This window comes from Podarcis liolepis (assembly GCF_965112155.1).
Source record: "Podarcis liolepis genome assembly, chromosome: 1".
Taxonomy (NCBI): domain Eukaryota; kingdom Metazoa; phylum Chordata; class Lepidosauria; order Squamata; family Lacertidae; genus Podarcis; species Podarcis liolepis.
The window spans coordinates 139096767-139119317 of record NC_139554.1 but is presented as its reverse complement, the minus strand read 5'-3'; the positions used below and the strand labels follow the sequence as shown (position 1 = coordinate 139119317).

The 22551-nt window shown below is 44.1% G+C and overlaps 1 protein-coding gene across 23 annotated transcripts in view; it reads left to right on the top strand.

Annotated features, from left to right (window-relative positions):
* The window catches only part of MAP2 (microtubule associated protein 2), a 241669-nt gene that overhangs the window by 110411 nt on the left and 108707 nt on the right, over positions 1 to 22551 (top strand). For all 23 annotated transcript variants that reach the window (XM_083471736.1, XM_083471722.1, XM_083471734.1 and 20 more), the window contains one exon: positions 9508 to 9793. In XM_083471736.1, the coding sequence (XP_083327862.1) occupies positions 9532 to 9793 (262 nt within the window). In that variant the 5' untranslated portion in view covers positions 9508 to 9531. The remainder of the gene's footprint in view (positions 1 to 9507; positions 9794 to 22551) is intronic.

The following is a 22551-nucleotide window of genomic DNA, read 5'->3' as shown; positions in this document are numbered from 1 at the left end:
AGGAGCTAGGAAGACAAGTAAATATCTGAGAGGTGGTTTAGGGAGTGAGAGCAGATAGCAGAAGTTACAGGTCTGGATAGGCAGCCCATGATTGTAATTGACTGAGACCGTTTATGAAACCACATGCTTGTTAAACTGCAATAAATAAGCAGAAGTTTATGTTCCAGTTTAACCCTGACTGGATTCAGTATTGTCCCAGGTAGGGTCTGGGTGGTGGCAGCGAGAAATAAAGTGCTGGCACAGGGATCAATAGACGGTGAAGCGTCCAGGGACCCTGTGTGATCGCCACAGCCACTCCCAGGGACTTCACCAGTCCCCCCCCCAAACCTGCTGTTTCCCCTGAAGCAGCTTCATTCTTAAGGACTCGTTGGCACACTTCTGCCTGAAGACTTTTGGCAGATCTAGGAGTTTTACTCATTTTCTTGCAGATGGAATGGTACGGATAGAAATTTAAAAGCACAGGGCTGCTTTTCTTTACAAACTGCACTGCATTCTCACTTTTATGGTTGACAACTCCTTGAGGTCACATAGGTGAGAATGATTACAAGTAGAACTTACTTTGCAGGGTAATGAATCAGTCCTGGACATGGAAATAAAAACATGCCCAATTTAAACTGATTTCAGATCTAACAGAAGACTACAATGATCCATTTAAATCATTCCTACAGTCTTTGGCCTACAACGTGACTTTGGGTGCACTTCTAGCAATTGCCATAGCTACTGTGAAGAGTCTTCCATTGTCAGTGCGGTGAAACATTTTGTTATCTCTTAATACCCATGGAGTAAAATGTGACTCCACACATCCCACTTGTAATGCATTTCATTAATAATGGGTTCATACACCTCTTTAATCAACTAAAAATATTATATTATTTACACAAGGTTGCCTTTAAATGTGGTAGATTGTGTTTTAAGGAATAGTTGCTTTTATTTGTTTAGAGGGCCTGGTTTAACAATATGCCATTCTTCGCCATGCTTATTTAGGATGCAAGTTTATGATGATTAACGTTTTATACTCAGAGGTTGAGGTAACGGTTTTTACAGCAGAAGTCTAGCAGCAATAATTAGCAAGTCATTAAAAAGAAAATTCCAATTTCAGGGATTTGCTTGAGAAGGCAAAAAGACTTTGCTGCCTAAAAAAATACGAAAGCAAGTGCATGGTTACTGACCCAGTCATGTCAGTCTGAGAATCTGAAGGAAACCCGACTGATAAGAGTTTTGAAGTCTGAATACAGCCTTTTCATTCAACTCAGTTAGCAGAGGGCATGAATCATCTCTCAAACAGAGACAGTCCCTTTGGGTCAGAGCTGAGGTCATTGAAGGGACAGACTGCTTTCCTTAAGTGAATAAGGAAATGCACAAGACTTCATTCTGTGCCCTGCAGCATCCATTTTGATACATATGTTATTAGTATACAACATCCCATTAAGGATGCAAGTTAGAGCTTCTGGATACATATGTAAGGGCCTTCTGAAATTACTTTTTAGACAGAATGTCTGCCGCTCTGTTCATCTTGCTTTTCTCTGGGCAAAATTGTTTTTCCTCTAATGCCCTAAAAATAATTTCCGCCAGTGCCCCGTCTTTCTGTTTATATGCCTAGCCGTTTCATTGTTGTGGTGTCTTACATATGTGTAGCAAAGCAAGAGTAGCTTTTCCACAGCACATTTTGCTGTGGATGAAGCCCTTCTTGTGTGTTTGTCCTAAACTTTAGCAAAGTAACAGTCTGTAAAACCCCATATGCTAGTTGAGCGACATGGGCATAAATAATTGTTAGGAAGCTGCTTGGGACCTTTGACCTGACAGGACCTAACTGTCAGGAGCCCTGAGCTTCTCTGATATAAGTACTTTCATGGGGAATTAATGAAAGTTGAATTTATAAGTTGGATCAGATGGGGGGAAATATTCCTTAGGTCAGCAAGTACCTACTTAATTCCAGAGAACTCAGGGAAAGAAGTCTTATAATGAGCAGCAAGTTAAGATTTTATGTTTACCATTTTCTTGGTGCTACTGCAGTCAATTATTTCAAGCTAAACAGGCCAAGTTCACCTGGCCTGGATCTCCTAAATAGCTTTTGTGAAGGTCATATTAACACAACATGATACTTTAATACTACTGTATAACTGGAGTCAAGCACAGAAACAGTACTGTTTGAGTTGCAGAGAAATTTCACAGGCTCCAAGCTCTGTGTAGGAATTGCCGTGAGCTGGACTTGTCGAATGTCATTGTAAGAACTTCCACTCATTCCTGATAACACTAATGTTAATTTATGTCACAGCTTTGGACTCTTCAGCATTAAGTGAGCTGTTCCAGGATCTCAATGATTCTGAAAATGTGGAAGGCTTCTGCTATCCTGGAAAAAAAACAACCAAAAAAATCTACAGATGAGGAAGAAGGAGAATCCACTCAGGGCCATCTCCTAGCAACTGTCCCGTGGGAAGAACTCCAGGAGAAAGCAGGATGTAGCCAAAGGCCACTTCAATGCCCACTCCTCCTGGACTTTCTTCCTCCTGCCCCAAAGTCCATGTTCCACTAACTGCTCTGTAGGAAGGTTCCTGACAATATTTCATAGGTTAACATTGTTCATCTAAAAAAATAATAAGTAGTTTAATATTACTTGTAAGCCACATCACATCCAAAGCAGGATGTAAATAATTTTAATACATAAATAACTAAATTACTACATGTGACATCACTACATCAAGCTTGATGGGGATTCATCACTAACTTCCCCCTTCCCCAAAGTGGATCCCAAGTTCCCATGCAGCTGAAGCTCTCCTTGATCAAATGTAAATCGCTCTCCTTCTCTAAAATGGGTCAGATGTGTTAGTTCCTTGTGTGGCATTAACAGGACACCCTGCTATTTTTCCTGGCAGTCTGAGCAAAGAGGTTAATGAGTACCAACTACAGCCTTCTTCCACAGAAGCCAAGGGCAATCTTTCAGTGCCAGAAACTAAACTCTCCTTTCACCTTTAGAGATTAATCTTTTTTGGATCTGCATTGAGGCAACTTGCTAGAGATGCATATGTCAATTGCTAGCATGGCCTCACTGTACCGTTTGTGGAAAGGGAGGGGAAAGGAATAAAATACAATATATACATACACAGTGCTAACTGCATAAAAAGTGCAGTGCATAATTTATTAAAATGAAATGAGCCACTATAATTTTAGATAACCTTTCAAGTTAGCAAGACAAATATTTATGCACCTGTTATTTTAAGGCAGAAGTTTTGCTCACTGATATCCAGAACAATTACCATCTGGAAATATGCTTATGTGTGATGTAGCTACTTAATATTGGTGGAAACCAAATACAATGTAACTTATCTCTGGTTTTCTACTCTAGCTAGATTAAATACAATCTAACCAAGACCTTTCTTTCATGTAGCCAAATTCGTGTGCTGGTATTGTCCACCACAGAACACTGCAACCACTTGGGATGAAAAGAGAGCTCGAAGTAGCATTTTTATTACACTTTGTTTATTCCTTCCTTGAGCCCTTGGTGGGGTCTGGCCAACCCCCCCCCAAACACTGGAACCCCCACTCCTCCTGCTGCCCCCCTTTTTAAATAAATCACTAGAGTGGTGCCAACACTAGATCCCAGGGCTCTGAGAAAGGCCAAAGGGGTCCTTTTTCAGATCCAGGCACTCTGGGCAAGATGACCAAGAGAATGCCTATGCTGCTATGGTTTGTTATTGCAACTAGAAATATATATTTTTTTAACTTAGAATAATTCTAAGTTTCTAGCTGCTGCTGCTGCTGCTGCTGCTGCTGCTGCTGCTGCTGCTGCAAATCAGAGTGGCAGCACAGACATTCCCTTGGCGACCTGACAAAATGTCTGGTTCTGAGAAGTAGGACCCCATTGACCCTTGGTACAAGGAGAAGAGAAACTGATCCAAGTGGACTTACTAGCTGTTACCAAAACAGTTCAGCCAATATATTGGAAAAACACAGCAAGACCCAGCAAGTTTAGAATGGCTAGAGAAAAGTTCTGAACATAGTAAAAATGAGGAAAAGTGTCTGACAACATTCAAAGGAACATATAAAAGGCAACCTGCACTTTATAGCCAAATGGGCCCATTTCATTGGAATGAAAGAAATCCCATTAAGGAGACATGTACTTCTTGTCTAATCTTTAGAAAAAGTCATAATATTATGATTATTTTGCTGTGCAGTCCTATCAATATTTATCAGAAGTAAAGACCACTGTGTTAATTATATATGGGATTGCAGGTTTAGCTGCTTTTTAAACAGTTTTTAAATTAAAAAATATAAATCAAAACTTCAGATTACTTTTTTAAAAATTGTAAATTGTAGCAAACATTTTTTATCTAAATATACAAAGATACCGCTTTCTATCATGAAGTCTAATAATCTGGGGGCATAATCTCGGGCATGGTCATTTGGAGGAAGTTCCACTGACATCTGTTAAAGACTTTTCACATTTTATGTTAATGAGAAAACAATAATTTAATATTCTTTTCCCTACTGATACATTCTCCTCTCCACGTGCTCCTGAGGAAATTTCTCACATCACCCTCACCTCTGCCCAGCCCAGCTGCCCCCACTCCATTCTGCGCCCCTCGACTGAGTCAGGTGGAGCCAGCTGAGCGCATCATGTGAACTGCTCCTCATGCTCCAAGCGTGTATGAGTTGTTTTTTCTAAACACAAACCTCAGTATTCAGGTTAAATTGCCATGTTGGCACTTTGCGATAAGTGGGTTTTGGGTTGCAGTTTGGGCATTTGGTTTCTAAAATTTTCACCATCACTGTCCTAGACCAACTTCATCTAGAACTCTAATCTTGAAGTTTCCACAGCTCTCAGACAAATAACACCATCAAAATCCGGTCTTGTTGAGGAGTTTGTATAGCTTTCTTATTCCTCTGTTCAGTAGACATCTTCCTCTCACACATCTCTGCCTACCCCATGGCCTCTTCAAAGCATGCAATAAACTCAAACAGTATAATTTTTGAAACAATAACCCTCAACTAATTCTTCTTCTTTGCTATTTCAGGAAATCCATTTTAGAAACAAGGCAAAATGCTGTGTTGACATAAACAGTGGACAATGCAGTATTGATGAACATCCGTTGCTAAGATGTGTCCTTCACATCAATGTTGCACTTGTAGCCTCTGATTCCATATGCAGTAGAAATTAATGGAGTAGGTGTAGTTACCATTATGCACAGGATGGCATTCCTTTGTTCGTTTATTGGGCTCTGTCACGTATATCTAATGTAGCACCTAAATTACATGTTCATGTTCTGAAAGTGTCCCCTCTAATTTCAAAACACAATATGGGTATAACATATTTAAATGCTACCAAAGACGGCAACCATTTTGTGCTCATTCAGTTGACACACAATCATCAATAGGTCATTTTGGACCTGGAAAAGGGCAGAATGGGAGCAGATCTGTGAGTAAAATCCCACAGATAACTGAGATTTATTTAGTTCTTAAATGTCTTTTTAACTTGGGGGGGGGTTGATTACTCTCTCTATTCTGTGGAAGTATTTTAATCAACACCAGTTAGTTGCAGCTGACTTCAGTTAAAAGTGGAGAAGAAAAAACTTCACATGTATTAATATATGGACATCCCTTCTCATTCTCGCCGATTAGAGAAATGACTGGAGTATAGAACTTACCAGAAAGCTTCAGTGAGAAATGGGCAGACCCTAGAGAAGACATATAATGGGTATAGAGCCTTTGTTTGGCTCTAGGACAAGGACTTGGAACACACGCATTTCTGTAATTCCAGTGGATGGCTAAGGACATGCAAACCTCAAATATACTTCATCATGACTAGAAAGAAAAATACTTTCAGTAACCTAGGTAAATTAGCCTACCTGCAAGCTAGACTTTAGAGTTTATTCTCTTCGGTTTCATTTTTTCCTCACTTTTACCCTGGCTGTGGGAAGAGGGACTGAATGACCCTTTAGTTCCTCTTCAGATCTTTAGTTTAAAAATTAGAAAGTGTCCACTGGAGAAGCAAGAAGAAGAAAACGTGGACACATTCTGTAGGAACTTCTTTAATGCTGGGATAATGGGAACTTTCTCCAGGCAAGTAGTAAATCTTCTGACTAAATACAGGTTTTCTCTTGTTTTTCCTATCTCTACGGAAGTGCAATAATACAAAGGGTGGGGTGGGATTCTAATTGCATTCATAATTAAGCAGCTATAATGCAAATAAGGACAAAATCATCACAATGCTCAATTTTAAAGAACCAGCCCACGGCTGAAAAAGAACCAAAAATACATTAGTGGATTTAGCTTGTCTGATTTTATATAGTCTTTATATTGGAGTTTCAAGGCCAGTGCCAGGCGTGAGGGCACCCTCAGTAAAGTGCCCTCCACTGGGTCCCCTGTGATGCCCTCAGATCTTTCCCGATGCTAGCAGACCCCTCTATTCATTGCCAGCAGGCAGCAGAGCATAATCTGCTGCAGATGGCCTCTTGCCGTTGTAATGTTTCCATGATGCCCCAACATAGCATCAGTCTGGGGCACTGTAGAAGAGTGAAAACAGTGTCTTCCCACCCTTTATTCCTGCTGTTTTGTGTGCCTACGCTGGGATAGATAGGAATGGCATCTCCATCAGTGGGCCCTGATCAGTGGGATCCCAAGAGCTGCCTGATGATTGTGTTGCTCTGCCTCTGGTCATGAAGCTACATGTTGCCCCTTTACACAAGTAATGCATGAAGGGAGCTATAAAAGTAAATCAATTCAAATAGCTTTGTAGCAGAAAAATGAATAGCTTTATCAGAAAGGGCAGGCTGCCTTCATGCACATCTTTTGAATTTGAGAACATAGTCTGTAGATTGATGTCTCCTCTGTTGTACAGTGGTACCTCGGGTTAAGAACTTAATTCATTCTGGAGGTCCGTTCTTAACCTGAAACTGTTCTTAACCTGAGGTACCACTTTAGCTAATGGGGACTCCCGCTGCCACCGCACGATTTCTGTTCTCATCCTGAAGCAAAGTTCTTAACCCGAGGTACTATTTCTGGGTTCGCGGAGGCTGTAACCTGAAGTGCCTGTAACCCGAGGTACCACTGTACCCGTCATTGTGCATGTTTTTAGTTTGTTTTTAAGTACCTGATACTGTGCTGTTACGTAAAATAACACCATTGCAAAATTATTTGCCTGCTAAGTATCTGTACAGTTAAGTAAAAGAGCAAATGTTTTCAGTACATTATTAGTTACTTTAATGATTACCAAAATTACTAATGAAAAAAAGTGGCAATTATTGGACCTGTCATGTGTTCTCTGCTTACCAGTCTGCATTTAGGAGAATTTTCCGGGTTGCAATTTTCTCATACAACACAGAGAAGGTTGTTTTGATTCACTCCAGGTATTTCTCTGGCATTCTGTACTGCACCTTACCAATAACATGAGAATTTAATCTGCATTCTGCACAGCAACCCCCTATTAAACATATTGAGCCAATGTTTGGTCCTACTGTAAGATGCACCACACAGGGGTCATTTTAAAGACAGAAGACTTCCATTTCGTATACAGAGGGATCTCTGCAGCTTGTGAGCATTTCTTTACAAAATATTTTGAATGTATAGTAAGGGGCATTAAAAGAGTTAAGATTTGTTGCATTGGTAATAAAAAAACTACATTCATTGGACTTTACAGCAGTAACACAGGGAGGTCTGTGACTGTGGGTAGAGCGCATGGTTTGGGTGTCATAACACAGTGGCTTTTCCAGTCATTAGTATATCCAGTTTAAATGATCTCAGGTAGCAGGTGAGAACTTGGTGCGTGAGACCTTGAAAAGCCACCAGTATGATACTAGGCTATGGGTTTGTGTATATAAAGCTATTTTGTATGTTCATCTTGTTATAAGAATGACATTTTTACTTACAATTGTTTTTGCAGTGAATGTTCATAGTCAGACCATTGGTCCAGCTAGCCCTGTAGTGTTGAGGTGAGCAACCAATTTTGCCTATAGGAAATTACAGCAGTGAATGCAACTTTGTAGGTACTGGTTTGTGAATATAGCTTCTGTCTCTCTTCTCCATATTCTACACTGGCAAAGCTTGAGTGGGCATTCCTGAGTAGACATTTTGGCAGCAGTGGGGAATCCAAAGGTTGGAATCTAAAGGTATGGGAAGCTGCTCCAAAAATCCGTTTCCTAAAAACTGACAACCAAAAGATTGAAGCTCCATGGTGTTTTTAATTTGTGAATTTTAATCCATGCTGTAATTTTAAATTAAATAGTTAAGTCTCCTGTCTTCCATCTAGCACCTAGTCAAATAGCTAGTGTGCTGACATCAATGGATTTATTGTATTTCATAGAATCATAGAGTTGGAGGAGACCACAAGGGCCATCGAGTCCAACCCCCTGCCAAGCAGGAAACAGCATATTTCTAAATATGCTGGACTTCTCAGTAGCAAGCCAGATAGTATATGGGATTGGATGGTGAGGGTTAAGACCTGGGTTAAAATTACTGCTCTACCAAAAAAGCTCCGTCTACTAATTTAACCTATGGCAAAGGTTTTTTTTGGGATAAAATGGGATAACTGTACATGAACTCAAAATAATAGTAGGATATGCATTTTAAATAAGTAAGTAAATTAATGAATGAATGTTGGGTAAAATCCTTGCTTCCTTGCTACATTGTTGTAATGAAGTCAACAGCAAAGCTTCCAATGGTGGCTTTTCTTTCATGACAATTTATAGATAGTCTTGCAAGAAGTTTATTCATATTATTAGGGGGAAATACATATATTAACATATTTCCCATTCATTTTCTTTTTTCTTTTCTTTTATTATTAGTTATTATATTTAGACATATGACATGGAACAGTTACATAAAACAAGAATTAAAATGAAACAACAGTTTATGTTCAGATAAATGTTTCTGAGTATATTAACAAGTTGTGTTAAAGTATACATAATTATTGCAGACACGAAATGATGTATAATAAGATACATGCTTAGATTGTTGACCATTAGTAAAAGGTATTTCAAATCAATAACAATTTTAATTCATAGGAATTTATAGGGAGTAAGGGAGAAAAGAGGAAATTAAAATATATACTTCATGCACGCCAAACTATGCTGTAAACTGTGGGTGCTATTCTGCCATACACCTCTTTATTTGTATAATCAATAAAATCACAACAAATTGCATAAAAATTGTCTCATTTCTTTTGTCCTCTGGCTACTTTTTATTTTTGTGTCAGTTTTTCCAGTAATGTTGTTTGACATATTGCATTATGCCATTGATCCATAGTCAATAATTGTAATGATTTCCATGTTCTGACAATGGTTGTTCTTGCAGTGGTTAATAGTTGTGTAATGAGTTCTTTATTTCTAATTTGCAACCTATCATGACTATACAAATTAAGTAGCGTAAGTCCTGGAGTCCTGGGAACTGTTTGCCTTATAATGAAAGATATTTCTGTAAATACATTTTGCAAAAATCTTTCAGTTTTTGGACACTCCCATCACATGTGCTGATATGTCCCTATAATAGTGATATTTTATTCATTTCTTGTTACAGGAACGATTGTAAAGGCGGAGCAACATGGCTGACGACAGGAAGGATGAAGCTAAGGCACCACACTGGACTTCAAGTCAGATAGCAGAGGCTTCTTCGCATTCACACTCCCCTGAGATGAAGGAGCAAAGCGGCACAGGCGAAGGACTAGTCAGAAGTGCCAATGGATTTCCATACAGAGAGGATGAAGATGGCGGATATGGTTCACGTGGGCAACAGAGCTCATACTCCAGAACCAAAGAGAATGGGATCAATGGAGAACTAGCTACAGGAGAGAAAGAAACTGCAGGTAAAAGACCCCCTTTCCTTTGTCCTTTAAAGACTTGCTTTTCAAGGGGAGAGCGCTGCAGATATTGGTATCCAATTCACCCTACACTAGATCAGACTGCAGCAGGTGGTGCAGCCCACACATTGGAAATGGAACAGGTTTCTCTTGTGAAAGGCATTTTGTGACAGCCTGGGCCAAGTTCAAATCCTAAAGTTAATGGGAGGGAACACAACACAGAGAAAGAGAGGGCTCTCAGCTCGGTGGTAGAGCACATCCTTTACCTGGATGTGCTCTACTATGTGTCTTTGGCACCTCAAATTAAAAAGCCTTTCAGATAATGGGTCAGGAAAAGGTCTAAGGCATTAGATAGCTTTACCAGACACAGCAGAAATGTGAGGCTGGACAGGACAATTGTCTGACACAGCATAAAGCAGGCATCTCTGTTCCATAGTTGTCCTACTTCACAGGATCAGGTCTCAATAGTGAAACCAAGGGCAGACACTGTCATAAATGATTTCTTCCCTGGCTCGCTACACTATTTTACTCTAAAAACCGAGGTCATTATAGTCACGACATTGGATGTGATTCCTGGCACCACTGCCATTTTTGTTGAATATATAACTGAGTTAAATGAAATATTAGAAGATGAGCATGTGACTTGCTGTACGAAAAGTCAGACCAGCTGCTTAATCTTAATGCATATACTGACCTGCAAGCCATTAAGCCATTTCCAGTTCAGAAAAAAATTAACGTTAGAGGGAAAGTTCTGCAATGCATAGACTATCCTTCTGCTTCAGATATCAGTTTTGTATGTGCAAAGAGATCTGGGGTTGTTGTTGCGGGAGAATCCATTCAAACACATGTTTTCCTACTTGAAGTCTAGGAAGTGGCTGCAGTTCAGAAACAAAGCTTGGATTTTGCTGATAGTCTTGACTGAGAGAGTACTCCAGAGAGAGGGCTCCAGAATAAGGAAGTTTGTCAGATCAAGCCATTTGGGTAATCAGTTACTCTGCTAAAAGGTTACTACAGCTCCACTGCATTCAGTACTGAATTGTATTAACCCTTTGTAAAATATTGTTAGATAATTTGGGCCATAGCCTTCTTGCTACTGGGTGTGCTGGCAATGGCGTAGATTTATTTGATTGATTGATTTTACTTATATACCATTTTTCCACAACAATCTGTGCCCAAAGTCAGCGGTGGAGGAAGCCGCTTGGGTACCTGGGGCAGAGCACCAAGGGGTGGGGCAAGCCTCCCATAGAGGCAGGGTGAGGACCGGGCGCACCGCGAGGCCTCTGGAGTCTGCCTGCCTCCTCCCACTCAGCCAACCCTACAGCTGGGGGGGAGGCAGCAGGATGACCATTTGGGCAGCGCGGAGCCTGTGGACACCCAAGCCACCATGTCTGTCCCAGGAGAGCCATGTGGCTTGGGCGCACTGCAGGCCCCACAGTGAGTGCCGGCCGGCATTTTGTCACCCCCCTCAGTGGTGACACCTGGGGCGGTCTGCACCCACCTTCCTCCGCCCCTGCCCAAAGTTGCTTACAGAAAACATTTAAAGCATCAAACTAGAGAGCATTGGAAACCCAATTTTTTAAAATACAGAAGTTGTCAATAAATTCAAAGTAACAAAAATCAACAATTGAGCAAACACAGAATAAATTCAATATTACAAAGCACCAACAATAATCTAGGCTCAAGTACATAAATATAAAGCAAAAATTAAAGTTAATCATCAATAAAGTTTCTGGTATTGGTCTTGCTTCACTCCAAGGAGTCTGGATTAAATACAGCTCAGCCAGGGATTTGTTGGGGTAGATCAGGGGTGGCCAACTCCCAAGAGACTGCGATCTACTCACAGAATTAAAAACTGCCAGTGATCTACCCCTGTTTTGGGGGGGTTCAGGTCAAAGTTGTTGAGATAGTTTGAGGGAGGAGGAAAACCATGTTTTGGGGATTCATGGCAAAGTTCTTGAGCTTTTTTGGGGGGAGCCAAAGCTTTTTCGGGGAGGGGGAGGAAAGAGCTACTGTGATCCCCACAGACGTCCAGTGATCTACCAGTAGATCAAGATCTACCTGTTGGACGTGCCTGGGGTACGTCCCCAACATTTGCCTTTTAGTGCTGTCAGCCTCCTCTGGAGGAGAGATGGGGGAGACAGCCCCCATCTCTCCTCCAGAGGAGGCTGACAGCACTAAAAGGCAAATGTTGGGGAGAGCAGTGATGGTAAGTCTCTTCCCCAGCCTCCTGGAAGTACCAACTGCTGGTGTAGGTTTTATTGCACCAATCGGGACTACCCAAGATAGAAACTTGTTGTCTTGATTTTGGTCTTTGGAACCGTCAGTTTGTTTGTTTGTTCTTTTTATACTGAGGCAGACTATACGCAGGCCCCTTAGTCTGCTGCAGTGTCAAGTTCCACAATTTATAAACCCAAATGCAAATCCATTGTAAGTATATTACAAATTATGAAACTATTGATAATAATTATTTAATGTATTTATAACACACCCTTCAGTGTGATAGTTCACTGGGCCGTATATTGACAATTTGTTAAAATACAACAGAGCAAGATGACTTAAAATATTATATGCAATATGCATAATAAAACAGCAATCCAGCCGCAGAAGAAACCAATTCTTAAACCAGCCACCTGCATAGGTCTGAAATGGGTTTGTATGCGCCTATTTGATCTAATACATTAGTCAGATTTGTTTAATTAAGCTACAAACTCTATGCATCATCAACGCAAGAGATAACAGCTTCTCTGAAGCAGTGTCTCTCATGCACAATGAAGAGCTTTGTCTTCACTGATGAACTGAGCTTTAGATGAGAGAAGGGAAGAATATGACTCATGGAATGTGGGTAGGTAAGGAGTGGGCAGAGTAGCTAAGGCTTGGGTCTTCAAACAGGAAGAGTGAGCTATGAAGAATCAGTGTCTCCTGGACTGCTGGAGACAAGGGCTATGTAACTAGTATTTATATATGCATTGTCAAGTTACCTGGATCCAAAGAATCGTGAGCATCAGAAGGAAGTGCATTAGTGTTGTACTATGAAATGCTACTAGGAAACCTTTTGCAGTGAAGTACCACAATTTGTCTCCTGCCAACTTAGCAGTGCAAGTAGATAAATAGGTACCGCTCCGGCGGGAAGGTAAACGGCGTTTCCGTGTGCTGCTCTGGTTTGCCAGAAGCGGCTTTGTCATGCTGGCCACATGACCCGGAAGCTGTACGCCGGCTCCCTCGGCCAATAAAGCGAGATGAGCGCCGCAACCCCAGAGTCGGCCACGACCGGACCTAATGGTCAGGGGTCCCTTTACCTTTACCTTACCACAATGTGTTGGAGGTTGCATTACCATAAGAGAAACATGGTGAATAAGAAACGTACAGTTGCTAACATATAAGCTGTAGTAGGCAGTCCAGAGTCTTGAAAAGATGTGTGAAGTGCCAGAAATTTAGCAAGTGGAAGAACTTCAGTGGATCTGGGGCCATCTTTCTAATGCATCATTCTTCTGCTATACAGTCATACCTCTTGTTACGTCCGCTTCAGGTTGTGCATTTTCAGGTTGCGTCCTGCGGTGACCCAGAAGTACCGGAAAAGGTTACTTCTGGGTTTTGTCATTCGCACATGCACAGATGCGCAAAATGACATAACACGCATGCGCAGAAGCAGCGAATTGCGACCTGTGCATGCGCAGACATGGGTTGTTTTCCGTTCAGGTTGCGAATGGGGCTCCGGAACGGCAACCTGAGGTACCACTGTATCAGAAACGGCTTGTCAATGAGTGGAAGAGGCTTTCGGCTAGCTAGAGGGCAGCTTTGGATCCAAGCCAGCGTTTATGCTTATTGGGAATTACTACAAGTTTCTCCCAGCCAGTGCTTTGCTGGAAAGCGACATACTGACCAGATGAGCATCTGCTTTGGGGAGCTCATTAGCATTACCTGCCAACTTGAGCTTTCTGTTTCTGTCTCTCTTTTAAGGCAAGGAGCATGTTTTTAATTCTATGTTAGTACATCACTAGACCAGTGTTTCCCAAACGTTTTTGGGCAACGGCACACCTGTTTACTGAAAAAAAATCTCGCGGCACACCACCATTAAAGCCCCACCCCGTGACGTCAGCGCGCAGCGTCACGCCGGGAGGGACGCACAAAAGTGAAAGTTTTTTCCCTCGGCAGCTCCTCGAAAGGCTTCTCTCAGCTGCGCTCACTCCGCCTCGGAGAGGATTTCCCCTCCGGTCCCATGCGTTCGTTTGGGGCATCGCTCCGGCTGCTCCCTCTCCCGCCGCGCAGGAGCGATACCTCTCTCTGGCTCTCCCTCCGCGCAGGCTGAGGGAGGGAGGGAGGGGCGCGTGTGACCCGTCTCTGCTGGGAGACCAAACCCAGCGAGGCAGAGTCGCGCGGAGGCGCCCAGGCAGCGCTGCCGGCTGCGAGGAGGAGCGCCAGGCAGCAGCAGGAGGCGCGGCCTCTCCTCGCCGCCGCCGCCCCGCCTCTCGCCGCCCGACTCGCCCGCCTCCCTCCAGGCATCTCGCGGCACACGAGGCAACGTCTCACGGCACACTCGTGTGCCGCGGAACACCGGTTGGGAAACACTGCACTAGACAACAACATGCCTTGTGCTTTAAGAAACAATAGCAAATGCCAATACTATTCATAGTAATGTATATCTCACCCTATTACTTAAAAAAACTTTGTTAGAATTTAATTAAAAAATAAAACATAGGAATCATCCATTTAAATTTTATTACTTCATCTTACCCAAATTGCGGATTGGGCTAACTTCTGATTTGATAAGATGAAGTAACTTAGGTTTACTTTCTATTCATTCTTGTTGTTGCTTTTGGGGGATACATTGTGCAATGGACATAAAATGGCACAGCTAACCGCAGAGTTAATGCTATAACCTAATAGCTATTGTTGTTGTTGTTTAGTCGTTTAGTCGTGTCCGCCTCTTCGTGACCCTCTGGACCAGAGCATGCCAGGCACTCCTGTCTTCCACTGCCTCCCACAGTTTGGTCAAACTCCTGCTGGTAGCTTCGAGAACACTGTCCAACCATCTCGTCCTCTGTCGTCCCCTTCTCCTTGTGCCCTCAATCTTTCCCAACATCAGGGTCTTTTCCAGGGAGTCTTCTCTTCTCTATAATCACTAACAAACACATAATCCATCACTGCAAATGACATTTTTTTTGTTTGCACTGCTACCTTCCCCTTGCTTTGCTCTTTCAGCATCTCTCAAGATTTGTTGAGCCTAACCTCACTTTTAAAATCTTCTGAGATTTAATCTTCTGCATTGGCCATGATGAGTGATTTTACTTGGGGCATTCTTACACAAATGAAAAGTAGGCAAATAGATAGACTGGTGGTAATTCTGGTGATGTCCAAAACAACCTCACAGACCAAATGGGAAGCCCACAAGCTGGAGGTTCCCCGGCATTGCAGTAGGAAATGGGAGGGTTATTCCCCATAGGACGCGGCCTTTTATTCCCTTAAAGGCAGGATATAGTACTCCTGGTGCTGGATCTACCCTACCCCAGTGTAGCACTGTATGGAAGGTGGGGGGATTATTATTTGTAAGTAACCTGTAACATTTATTCTCTTTTTGTCTGGGGGAATATTGTAGCAATTAAGCCCTAGAAACATTGGATGCTCTTTTTATATCCCTGTGCCTGTCTCCACACTTCTTTCCTTGCAGACTGTTTAATCTTCCTGCAGGCGATGTTCAGAAATAGTGAGAAAATGTTCCTCAGCCAGGCAGAAGGATTGCCTGTGACCACATATGCTGACTTTGCAGCAGGCAGGTGATTCAGAGATGGTTCTTCCACTCTTGGTTCCTCCTCATTTTCAACAAGGCCCTTGCCTGGCATTGCTGCAAATCCACGAGAAGCTTCCTATTGATTCTTAGTGAATCTGAAGAGTTGCTAGTTTTGAAACATATAGTTTTGAAACATATATTCTCGTTTCCTAGTTTGGGCACTGGGGAAAGTGAGAAATCCTCTTCCAAAGCCTGGTGTTATTTCTCAAAGGTATTTGAAGAGGATACTGTATTCTTTGCAGTTCAGAAGCATGGATCTTGTAACTAGAATTACTTTAGACAGAAAATCAATGTTCATATTTCCACCCATTCCAGTCCATTTCCATCCACATTCCCCCCCCCCCTCTCTCTCTCTGTGTGTGTGTGTGTGTGTCGAGCAATTGCTGCTGATCCTGGCACTGTTTCATCCTTTTCTCACTGCAGCATTGCAGCATTTCTCATCTTTGTACCGTGCATTGTCCTTGCTTCCAGGAAACTGACAAGAGTCCTTGCAGAATTAAACACAGTTTCTGGGCTAAAAGAATTCAAGTCCAGCACTTAGGGAAATATATTAGGGATAGATGGATCAATCTGCTTCTGGTCCATGTCCGCTATGCATATGTGCATTGAAAAATCCAGTCTGTTATTTCAGCATCAATCTGCAAGTTTGAAATATACTCAGAGTCGCAAAGTGATTTCATGCTCTTTATTCAGCTCATAGTGGTGAGGAGAAATGAATGAAAGTCCCCTCACAGTATCTGCTTTATATACATTATTTACACAATGGGCTGCACATGATTGGCTAATTCCGGAATTCTACTGTAAGCCAATCAGGTTGTGGATTCACTTCTATCTGGAGCAGGATTGGGTGGTTCCTGCCAACCAATCATACTGCTGCATTGTTCTAGGACCAATCAGACTGCTGCATTCTGAATCCTATTGTTCTAGGACTAATCAGACTGCTGCAATTTGGATCCTATTGTTCTAGGACCAATCAGACTGCTTCAGTTTGGATCCTATTCAACTCAGTACATAACACCCCTCCCCTCTAAGTTCCAGTCCTGCCCGGGAGGTCGCATTCATAGTCCTCAAGGTATGCCGGCGGCCTACGTGTGCGTTGCGGCCTGGGGTGTTCCCTGGTCCGGGCTCCAGGTTCTGGCTCATGTTCCAAGGATGCTGGCTGTGATGGGGCTGTTTGGTCTGGTGCAACCGGCTCGCTCAGGCGTGGTTCTGGTTCCGGTGTCCTTTCGGCCTCACGGGTCCTCTCTGTATTTACTGATTCTGCCTCTCCTGCTGGCCCCTCCTGCTCTATGGGCCTCACTGCCCCGCTGTTCCCTTGGGACTCCTCTGACCTGTCCTCCTCCTGGGTTTCTCCTGGGAATCGTCGCCGTATCTGGTCGCAGTGGCGACGCCAGCATTGCCCTCCATCCGTTAGCACCTCGTACGACACTGGGCCAGTGACCCTGGTGACTGTGGCGGGTACCCATGCTGGGCCTGCCCCAAAATTCTTTGCGTACACTGGGTCCTGGGCCTCGAAGGTCCGGGGGTTCCTGCCTTCCCCCACCACTACCTCATCCTGAGCTCTATCGGGGTGAAGGCGGTCCAATCTGATTGCAAGGCGCCGACCCATTAGTAGTTCAGCGGGGCTCCGGCCAGTTGTTGAGCTGGGGGTGCTGTGCTGTGCTAGAAGGAATGTGGCAAGGCGGTACTCCCAGTCCCCTTGCGTCATGCGGCGGAGGGTGTCCTTGGTGGTCCGCACCATGCGTTCTGCTTGGCCATTGGTGGCAGGGTGGAATGGCGCCGAACGGATGTGGCGGATGGCGTTCTGCGCTGTGAAGGTTTGGAATTCTCCTGACGTAAATGCAGTCCCGTTGTCTGAGACGAGAGTGTCAGGGAGCCCATGGGTTGCAAACAGCCTGCGTAGTACCCGGATGGCTGCGGACGTGGAAGTGGACGGTACCAGTGCGACTTCCAGCCATTTGGTGTAGGAGTCCACCACTATGAAGAATGTTTTCCCCTGAAAGGGGCCAGCGAAATCCACATGCAGGCGTGACCATGGTGCTCGGGCGGACTCCCAGGACTGGACTGGGGCCCTTGGGGGATCTGGGCGGGATTCTTGGCAGGCCTGGCAGTGTTTGACCCAGGCCTCTATCTCTCCATCGATCCCCGGCCACCACACATAACTCCTGGCAAGGGCCTTCATTCTTACTACCCCAGGATGTGTCTCGTGTAGGGCTGTGAGGACCCTTTTGCGGAGGGGCTGGGGAACAACGACTCTGCTTCCCCATAACAGGCACCCCTTGTGGGCTGACAGTTCATGTTTGCGGGTTGTGTAGCCAGCGAATTCTGGCCCGGGGCTGTTGCTGGGCCATCCCCTCCACACCCAGTCCAGGACCCGGGAGATGACTCTATCTTTCTTGGAATGGTGTGCAACTTCTTGTGCCTGAATGGGGCGGTCGGGAAGCAGCTCCAGGCTCATAACCTCTTGTGCAGGTGCTGGGTCAGGGCCTGTTTCCGGTAGTGGTAGCCTGCTGAGGGCGTCCGCATGGCCCATCGCCTTCCCAGGTCGGTGAATCAGTGCATACTGGTAGCTGGCAAGGAAAATTGACCACCTGAGGACGCGAGGAGACAGCACTTGGGGGGTCTGCTTTTCGGGAGCAAACAAGCCAAGCAACGGCTTGTGGTCAGTCACCACGGTGAAGGGCCGCCCGTACAAGAAATCATGGAATTTTTTTACTCCCTTCACGATTGCCAGACCCTCCTTGTCGATTTGCGAGTAGTTCCGCTCGGTTGCGTTGAGTGTCTGGGAAAAGTACGCCACCGGTACCTCTCTTCCATCCGGGAGTTGGTGCCCCAGGACAGCGCCAATGCCATAGGGTGAGGCGTCGCGTGCTAGCACCACCGGCAGCCTCTCGTCAAAGTGTGCCAAGACAGAGTTTGAGACAAGCAAGTCCTTGACTGCCTGGAATGCGGCCTCCTGGCGCTGGCCCCACACCCAAGGGGCCCGCTTGTCCAGGAGTCTGTGTAGGGGCTCCGCTACCGCCGCCTTATGGGGAAGGAAGGAATGGTAAAAGTTCAATAGTCCCAAGAAGGCCTGAAGTTCAGTCTTGCTCTTGGGCGCTGGGGCATCACAAATGGCCCGTACCTTGTCCCCAGTCAGGTGGACCCCTTCTGCGTCCACCATAAATCCCAGAAAGTCCACCTGAGGCACTCCTAGTAGACATTTTTCCCGCTTCACCTTGAGACCCGCCGTCTGGAAACGGTGCAGAACGGTGCGGAGGCGGTCCTCAAACTCCTCTGGTGTGGGCCCGGCAATCAACACATCATCGAAGAAGGGGGTGACACCAGGAATCCCTTTAAGGAGAGAGTCCATTAGATTCTGGAATATGCCTGGTGCCACGCTGACCCCGAATTGCAGCCGCTTTACCCTGAACGCTCCTCTGTGCGTCACAATCGTCTGTGCCTCTGCTGTGGCCTCATCTACTGGCAGCTGTTGATATGCTTGGGCCAAGTCCAGCTTGCCAAAAATTTTCGACCCAGCCAGGGTGGCAAGGACATGGCTGACCACTGGCACTGGGTATGCGTGGGCCGTGAGGGCCTTGTTTATGGTACATTTGTAGTCTGCGCAGATACGGACCGAACCATTAGGCTTGACGGGAGTGACGATTGGGGTTTCCCAGGGGGCATTAGGCACCGGCTCCAGCACTCCTTGCTCCACGAGTCGGTCCAATTCCTCGTCTATACGGGGTTTCAAGGCGAACGGGACCCGGCGGGCCTTGAGCCTGACTGGTCGTACTGCGGGGTCAAGCTGTAGCGCAATGGGGGGGCCCGTATACTGTCCCAATTTCCCGTCGAAAACCCCTGGAAATTCCTTGCATATGGCGTCCACGTCCACTTGTAAGCTAGTGTGGTTCACCCCGGTGACAGCTAGCCCCAGTGGTCCAAACCATGCCAATCCCAGTAAGCTAATGTAGGGGCCCTTGACCACAAGCAAGTCCAGTTGCCGCGTCCGCCCTCGGTATTGCACCCTGAAGGTCCCCATTTAAAAACAACAACAAAAACATGCATACAAATTTACTTTATTTTTTGACATATTTACCCACAAAATTGGCATTTCAATATGCATTTTATCCCAAAATATTTTATCACCCTTTAACATAAAACATGCATTTTGGAGCCAATAACCATTTTGCAAAATTCAGAGACGTGCAAAACATGAAATATGACTGTGTTCTGATCTATGTATTTGTTCAGAAAGTGCTAATCAGGAGAGTTCACTTTAAAAAATGTGTCTCAAATGAAATCCGTGAGCCATAGAATTTTATACCTAGAGAACCTTTCCAAGATCCTGGTTGAGATCACTTTTTTTGCTTGGTCTGGAGCTCATGTTCTGAATGAATCATAGAATTGTAGAATTGGAATGGATCTTAAAGATCGTCTAGTCCAACCCCTTCAGCGCAGGAATCTCAACTAGATCATCCATGGCAGATGGTCACCTAATCTCTGCTTTAAAACCTCCAAGGAAGGAGAGTCCACCACCTCTCATGGGAGTCTCTTGCACTGTCAAACAGCTCTTACTGTCAGAAAGTTCTTTAGTTTTGAAATACACATATATATTGTTTATAGCTAATACAGTATGAGCACAAACCACACAGCTACAAAAATAAAAAATAAATAAAAACAATACATGCACAACACCAGGACAAGTCTACAATTTAGGAAAGTTACTTCTAGTCAGCGTCCCTAGGGTTTAGCACTAGCACTATCCAGAAAGGTTGCCCTTATCTTTCTTGCTGCTAGTGCAAATAGTGCCACCCTATTTCCTTTCTTGTAACTTGAAGCCTTGTTTCGAGTCCTAGCCTCCGGAGCAGGGAGAAGAAATCTTCATCCATGCTCCATTTAATAGCCCTTTAGAAATTTGAAGATGGCTATTGTCAGATGCTGTTGTGGTTGCTCGAGAGTAACCAGGCAGGACTCCGACCTGTCTTTTACAGGCTTTATTTTGGTGCAAACTATTTACAGTGAAGAGTGTCATAAGTTCATGTCTGGCTCAATCGCTAGCAGAATCCGGGAGTGGTCTGTCCTTGTACCTCCCCCAACATAAAAGTTTCGTCACCCCCAGCCTTTTCCGCCCCTCCCTGCACCTCAAACTACTGCGCATGATGGGCGAGGGCAGGGGTGTGCTTCCCTCCTCTCCTGCTTGCTCAGGCGTGGTGTTAAGGCTCTTTCTATCACCTCTGGTCCTTGCACCTCTTCTCCACTGGAGGTGGGGCTTTCCTCCTCGCCGGAAGAGGAACTGCTTCGCAAGATTTTCGGAGGCTCCCTGTAACACAACTCCCCCCTCTATTTCTAGCCTCTGAGCCGATGGCAGTTCCCTGACATCCATCATATTTCCTCTCAGTCTCCTCTTATACAGGCTAAACATACCCAGTTCTCTCAGCTGTTCCTCATAAGGTTTGTTTTCCAGACCCATGATCATCTGGTCACCCTCTGCCCACTTCCCAGCTTATCAACATCCTTCTTAAATTGTGGTGCCCAGAACTGGACACAGGACTCCAGGTATGGTCTGACCAAGGCGGAATAGAACGGGAGTATTACTTCCCTTGATTGGGACACTGTATTTCTGTTGATGCAGCCTAGAATATTAGATATTTAGTTTCAGACATTCATTTTCTGTTGATATTTTGAAAAAATTACTAAGTGCAGGGTAAGCAGATACTTCTAAATAGGAATATCAGAAAGAAAATAGGCCTATGTTTATTTCTGCTCAGCAATTTATTCTATGAAAGCCCAAGCATGATGCTTATCCTGTTGATGATTAGTCTCCTGCGATATAAACTGTTATAATGAACTGCTCTGCTTTTTTTCATACACACCCCCCGAAAGGAGATCGTGATATTAATTGTTATACATTGCACACTTTGGCCCATACTGATTTAGGCACTGGCAAGCACATGGTGCACGTCATATGTTCATGCTTGACATTTTAAGAATAAAAAAATTTCATTTTGGGAGTGAATCAGGCTAGTTAGACATAACAAAACTGCACAGAATGCCAGATTCAATGTAGGGAACAGTGTGGTGCCTCCCACATTTCCTGCTCTCTTTGCTGCCACATGCTTGCAGCCTCCAGTGAAAAGAGGTTATCTTAACAAAAAGTGAAACATATCCAAGATGACCACATGACCACACATGACCACAAACTGGCAGAAAGGTCTGACGAAAACTGTACGGTTTCCTTTGCTGATACAATGAGCTGGTTGTAATGGCAAAAAAGTAAATACATTTAGTAGCAAATAGAGATGATGAATGTCAAGATAAGAAATGGTAATACTCACAGTCCTCAGTTTACAGATATGAAGAAGCAGGCTGGCCATTGGTCCTTAAATGGATGGATGCTTAAACTATATTTCTTCCCAGCCTCCTACCCCTGGGGGAGCTGCCCTGCCCTGCCTCTCCCACAGGGCCCTTCAGCAGCCAGCCACCAGCTTCATTTGCATACAGTCCCTTCATTGACCCAGAGTAGAGGACATCTAAAAAAGAAAAGAAAAGACAAGCAAAGAAGGAAAAGGAAAAGTAACAGAAAAATAGAAATGATAAATAAGGGGGAAAGATAATGAAAGAGAAATAAAATAGACATCCAATTCTCTCACTTGTATACATAAAAATTATTCAAAATATTCAAATTGTTCACTCCAGCTGTTCCTCCTTCTGCTAGGCAATATATTCCCAGTCTTCAGACCAGGGCATCTCAAGTCCATTCATTTTTCCTTCCACACAAAAAGTCTAAAGGAAGTTTTCCATTTTTTATTATGGATAAATGTCAACAATAGTGTTTCTCCAGGCCAACAAAGCAATTTTACTATTGTTGAGAAACAATAAAACCTTGATCTTTATTCCCACGGGAGTCTCTTTGTTGTGGTCATATATGAAAATTATTAATTCATAGTTATTTACTTAGTGTATATTCATTAATTCACACTCAATCTTCCAAACCTAT